The sequence below is a fragment of the Prenolepis imparis genome, unplaced genomic scaffold (assembly GCF_030444845.1).
Source record: "Prenolepis imparis isolate NDT839.2.m4 unplaced genomic scaffold, iyPreImpa1.0 SCAF_4, whole genome shotgun sequence".
Lineage (NCBI taxonomy): Eukaryota > Metazoa > Arthropoda > Insecta > Hymenoptera > Formicidae > Prenolepis > Prenolepis imparis.
The window spans coordinates 2,831,568-2,837,691 of record NW_028141162.1 but is presented as its reverse complement, the minus strand read 5'-3'; the positions used below and the strand labels follow the sequence as shown (position 1 = coordinate 2,837,691).

Sequence of the window (6,124 nt, the reverse complement as noted above, 5' to 3'; positions counted from 1 at the left end):
CTATAAATATCTATCGTACTTTTGCATTTGCAACTGTTTTATTTATCCGGAATGAATTTAATAATTTAATAAATTAAAGAGATTTTTAATTCACTTATTTCTATTAATTTTGATTTAACAGGCTTGCGGTATTATAAAGCGGATTACATTCTGGTATGCAAAACATGGTAATTTCACGGAACAATTATTCCAAATAATGAAATAAATCATCGCATATATAATGAAATATAATAAATTGAATAAATTTACTCACCGAGAACGTTGGACGACCACAACACTCCTGTCGTCATATATGTTCCATCGACGCAGTGTCAATTTCTGCTTGAAACGCTTTAGCCTAAAGTCCATCAAGTCACGTGGATACGAGTGGAAATTGCGTTTAATTGTAATCACACACGCACACAACGAATTCTCTCCTTCTCGTATCGTTGTCAATACGTTTGAGGTTGGTGAGCTGTAATGATATTCAATATATAATTAGTCAGATCACATATATATCTTTTTTAATAAAATTAATTAAATTATTTTCTCTCTTTTTATACATATCAATTTTTGCACTTTGAATAATATGATTTTTATGCATATAATAAATTATCTAAAAATTATGTATTATGCGCATATATAATTGTACATTATTAACGAAAAATGCGTGCTAAAATTTTATAAAACAGATTATTACAGGATTATTACAAGGATGAATATTGATCATCTCGATGGACATTGATAACCTCTCGATATAAACCGAGATTGAGAACCATACCATACCAACCTAACCATACCATCGCGACCGAGAAAATGTGGTTAATTATGCGCGTATCAATTAATGCAGCGTAACAATCGTCCTGCTGTTCATTTTCGACTAATAATGTCGGATCGTTTGATTTCGAATGGACATGACTCCACTTGACGAATCTACTCGAATATCGCGCGTCAACGACTCTAGTAATTAGCATCACTAACCTTAATTGATTCACCATTGCGGTCGATTGTTTATTCACTGTACTCCACGTGCTTCGTACGCGACGCGAAAACGCGGTTAATCCCGATTATACACACTAATTAATGCGCTACGACTGCACCCGGACACGATACTTTCGACAACGATTCACGCGCGAAATGTACTTTTCTCGAGTAAATAATGCGGGAGAGATTTCGCGGCGGCTGTTTTAGCGCTGAGTCGCGCGAAGAGATGGCGCGCATGCGCGAAATACGAGGCTCGTGCACAAACGCTAACAACCGAATTGCGCGACTCGGAAAATACATTGTAGATACAGTTAATCATGCTCGCCCGAGTCAATTAACGTGTTATAACAATGCCCGGCATCACACGCGACACTCTCGACACCGACTGGTATGCGATACACAATTTCGTCGAGTATAAAAAGCGCGATCAACGCGGTACGATTTCACGACGTCTAACTGCCGGCACGAGATAGCGAAAGTGAATGAAGGTGCGCATGCGGGTGGCTCGCATGTATCATTACGCGCGCAACTCGCGCCAATTTCGCGCGTCACTAGACGTTCCACTTGACGTTCGCAACGCTCCCGAGCATTGTCCATCCTTGTTTAACTTATTCGGACGAACAACAAGGATGAAATGATTCCGAGAGCGTTGCGAGCGTTAAGTGGAACACACCCTAGACCGACATTTCGATGAATAAATATAACAAATATGATAAATAATTATACTGATAATTAATTGATACTCTACTTACCTCGATAAAGTTTCCATGTTTATTCATTCGCTATTTTCGGCGTGATCTTCGCGAACGACTTGAATCATATGCGATAGCTTTTAATTCGATATAAAATACGATGATAAATAGACGACGCGTTCACGATGGAATAAACAATAAACTCACAATCACGAGAACGTATCGAATCGTGTCGGGCTAATTATTAATATGTTACGATGATAGTTGATATCGCACGCGACACTCTCGATGCCGATTTGTACGTGATAATTTCACTGACTATAGCGCGGACGCGGAACAATGTCGCGGCGTTTAACTCATCCCGACACGAGGACGTCTGAAGTGTGTGAAGTATGACGCGCATGTGCAATGCACACTACGTGATAAATTCGCAATTAACTTCGCTCACCGCGAAACGATTATTTTGAATAAACGGCGAAAGTAATTAGTAAGTATATAAATACAGCAGCTGAGTACGGTGCGAACGCTCAAGTTATTGCAGAATGAATAGTAATGGAAATTTGAGATGGAAATTGCGTGTAGTTAGACATGAGAAACTTCAACGTTTACCGTAGCCGACATGCGATATGGTAGAAACTGTTATTACAGACATGAATTATTATTACGTTAATTAATATCACATGTAACGAAACTCGCGGATTCCGGCTGGTTTGATATTCTCTAGATAGTATACGCGATATACATTTATGTTGGGTAAATATAATCAAATATGCAAAACTCCTATTTACAGGCAATTTTGTTCTTGTGAAATAATTTCAGTTAACACTAAATCAAACCTCATATTAATTTCATAAATGTCTCTTGCGGATAATACGTCGTGTATATATTTTTAATTTACATTTAATATTTCGCCATATAACTAATAATTTATAAAAACGAGTATTCGAATAAAACTTGATTAAATCTTCAATTATTATTTGCAACAAATTATAAATTACTATAAATAAAAGTTAATATAGTCGAACTTCTCAGCATAATTGGAGAGTTTATGATTAAGTAAATCTTTTTTAATTAAATGAAGAAAATAATGTCGGACTTTTAGATAAAATGACGAATCCCTAGATTTATGAAGCATTCGAGTTTGAATTGATATGTAAAATAATTTCGTGAAATTTATATGTATATGCATGCATATCTCTAATTTTATATGCTTGATGAGCATTCATAACACTTTATATTCATGACGCTTTTAATGTCAGCGCTACCGCGCATGCGTACAAGTTGCGTCCCTCCATCTGAGAAGACGTTCGGACACTTTCCAGCAGCGTCACTGTGAGTGACTGTGGACGTCGTATGCGCAACGAAAATCTATATTAAAATGGAGGAGCTGCCACCAGGCGAGCTTCCAGATCAGCGGAACAAGAGGTACAGGCTAAACACGTTTCGTTTCGTCGAATAATCGCGGATTCGCTTTCGACACGATATCCTGGAGATCGCCGTGCATTACACATCCTCGTCTTAACCTATATTCGCTTGAGAAACGATTCCTCGCTCAACACGATTTGCCGCATAATTATTGACGATTCTTCTATTCTGTATCGCTACGGCGAGATTCGATCGCGGTTTTTATTATAAAACGGTTTAACATAAAACGCAGACGATCCTCGAATCAATTACGTGGAATTCTACTTCGGGAAGACATTTTCACGTATTATTCATTCATACTCTATGTGACTTGTTAACTCATTTCATTCCGATGGAATTTAATTCATTGGCAGATATATGTAATATATAACTGTGAGGTCGCTTTTTGATTATCACCAATTTGTACATATATAAATAAAACTGTACTTCTTTATTTCATGATTGCTCGTAACATATATGAATCTGTATTCTTGCTATATATATATATATATATATGTAACGTCATAATTGTCTGATTATATTATAATGATTATTGAACATGCTTCTTCCTGTTACATTTTGTTACGTTATATATACATTGAAAATTGTATTCATTATGCGTTGAAAAAACATAGTAAAACTTTGTTGTTATTTTATTATAGTGGCAAAAAGAAAGATCGAAGAAGAAGAAGAGAACATGCGCAAGCACATGCAGCCAGTGGAAATCACAACAATAATAAGGAAGACAAAGAGAAAGAGATGTCTAGTGCGTGCAATATCTCTATCAAGGAGATCCAGATGGCGATGGAGGTATTTAATATGCAACAAAAACCTGCCAAAACTCAGGAGGAAGCAATGCAAAAACCTTATCAATTTTGGAACACTCAGCCAGTACCAAAAATGGGTGAATAATCAATTAAAGATTAATTTTATTTTTATTAATATTTTTTTCTGAAGAAACTCTGGTTATTGATTTTCAGATGAAAAAATTGTACGCAATGAGGCAATTGAACCTGATAAAACATCTATTAGAGCAGAGCCCTATTCATTACCTGCCGATTTTCAATGGGATACCTTGAACTTGGATGATCCTCTGGTTTTATCGGAGTTATATACATTACTTTCGGAGAATTATGTCGAAGATGATGACGCGATGTTTCGATTTGATTATCCTCCCAATTTTTTGAAATGGGCGCTGCAACCTCCTGGCTGGTGCAAGGAATGGCATTGTGGTGTGCGAGTGAGCAAGAGCGGACGTCTAGTCGGTTTTATCTCTGCTATTCCAGCCACTCTACGTGTCTATAATCAGTGAGTATTGCATGCTTGCGCAATATTCGATTTCATAATGTAATGTTGAAAATGTTTCTAGTATTCAGAAAATGGTGGAGATCAACTTCCTATGCGTACATAAAAAACTGAGATCGAAGAGAGTCGCTCCTGTGTTGATACGTGAAATTACAAGGAGAGTGAATTTGCAGGGCATTTTTCAGGCTGTGTATACTGCCGGTGTCGTCTTACCAAAACCTATCGCGACTTGCAGGTCAATATATAAAACATTCAAAATCTTACATTTGAATAATTAATAAATTAATCAGTATTAATTGTATATGTATGTATATTAGGTATTGGCACCGATCCTTGAATCCAAAGAAGTTAATCGATATCAAGTTTTCCCATCTTACTCGCAACATGACGATGCAGAGAACTCTAAAGCTATATAAACTGCCAGAGAATCCAAAGGTACCAGGTTTCAGAAAATTGGTTTATACAGATATCCCGCAAGCGCGTAAGATATTAATGGAAGTGAGTATAAAAATAAAGTTTATCGACTTGTATATTTGATTATCGACTTAATATTATATATTTGATTATCACAATGTATTTATCTTCCAGTATTTGGAGAAGTTTGATCTCGCTCCGACATTCTCGGCCGAAGAGTTCGAACATTGGTTTCTGCCACGAACTGGTATTATTAACAGTTTTGTAGTGGAGAAGGAGGGGAAGATTACTGATATGGTAAGTTATTACACGTTGCCGAGCTCCATTATGCATCATCAGACACACAAGACTCTCAAAGCCGCATACAGTTTCTACAATGTATCTACCGTGACGCCATGGCTTGAACTAATGATGGACGCTTTAATATCTGCGCGTGATGTAAGTCTTTTATTTCATGTGTTTCGTCACGTAGAACTTTCGAACGATTATCGAACACACGGTCTTTATTCACAGTTGGGTTTTGACGTATTTAACGCGTTGGATCTTATGGACAACAAGGAGTTTTTAGAGCCCCTCAAATTCGGGATTGGCGATGGCAATCTTCAGTACTACCTATATAACTGGCGTTGCCCTAGTATGACACCCGGCAAAATCGGTCTCGTGCTCCAGTAAGCTTCTAGTTCAACTAGTTGCTATCTAGAGAGAGAAAGAAAGAGTTTCTTGCGTTCTCGCAAGAGAGATAGCGTTACGTACGAGCGGACAATGGACTCATAGAGCAATAGAAAAAAAAAGCAGTAAAGATGACAATGTCTGACGGGAATTAATGCGACTTTTCTTACCGGCGAAAATAATAATAATAAACGTATCTACAGTGATTGAAAAGAATACGAGTTTTCTTACAGAAACATCGACGATCGAATAGGTAACTCGATCTCTCGAAAATCACTTTTGTCTTCGTCGTTGGCGCATTTGAACATTCTAGGTTGGACTATACGCAAGCGGGACTACTATGAAAATTGTGCATTGTACAGCGCACGTGTATATACGTACCTGCGTGATTCGAGCAATGTAGATAAGTATCATGCGATTAATAGCGATTATACGTGGGAGGCCATCCCATCATCAGTGAAAAATTTTCAATAATATTAAGCCTCTTAGACGCCAAGTAACTCTTTATTCGTTTTTCCTTTACATCTTCTCGGCTAATTAGGTGATACAAGATATGCCGAAGTATGAGCAACAGACAAATTAAAAATAAAACGTAATTTATCGAGAATGATTTGATTCTGCTCTCTCTCTCTCTCTGTCTCTCTCTTTCTTTTGATATTTCTAGTTTCTTACTTCCT

General features: G+C 37.1%; 1 protein-coding gene and 1 long non-coding RNA gene across 3 annotated transcripts in view; one reads left to right on the top strand and one right to left on the bottom strand.

The window, feature by feature from the left end:
* Positions 1-1,813, bottom strand: part of LOC145935512 (uncharacterized) — a 34,157-nt gene extending 32,344 nt beyond the window's left edge. Inside the window, exons 1-2 of one of the 2 annotated variants that reach the window (XR_014425238.1) lie at positions 1,716-1,813; positions 254-454 (exon numbers count right to left, since the gene is read on the bottom strand). This is a non-coding gene — a long non-coding RNA (uncharacterized LOC145935512). Of the gene's footprint in view, positions 1-253; positions 455-960; positions 1,401-1,715 lie in introns of those variants that run through there. The other variant, XR_014425237.1, reaches the window with a different exon arrangement.
* Positions 1,814-2,943: 1,130 nt separating this feature from the next.
* On the top strand, positions 2,944-6,054 carry Nmt (N-myristoyl transferase). Its single transcript, XM_083036667.1, has 7 exons — positions 2,944-3,080; positions 3,722-3,963; positions 4,040-4,367; positions 4,429-4,599; positions 4,682-4,862; positions 4,953-5,216; positions 5,292-6,054. Exons 1-7 carry the CDS (start codon positions 3,034-3,036, stop codon positions 5,448-5,450), a joined length of 1,392 nt encoding a protein of 463 aa, XP_082892793.1. The 5' UTR covers positions 2,944-3,033; the 3' UTR covers positions 5,451-6,054.
* The last annotated feature ends 70 nt before the right edge of the window (positions 6,055-6,124 follow it).

Coding starts and splice junctions, on each gene's coding strand:
- Nmt (XM_083036667.1), top strand. CDS start 3,034: ATGGAGGAGCTGCCACCAGGCGAGCTTCCAGATCAGCGGAACAAGAG. Junction 4,863..4,952: donor CGCGTAAGATATTAATGGAA/GTGAGTATAAAA, acceptor TTTATCTTCCAG/TATTTGGAGAAGTTTGATCT. Junction 5,217..5,291: donor CTTTAATATCTGCGCGTGAT/GTAAGTCTTTTA, acceptor CTTTATTCACAG/TTGGGTTTTGACGTATTTAA.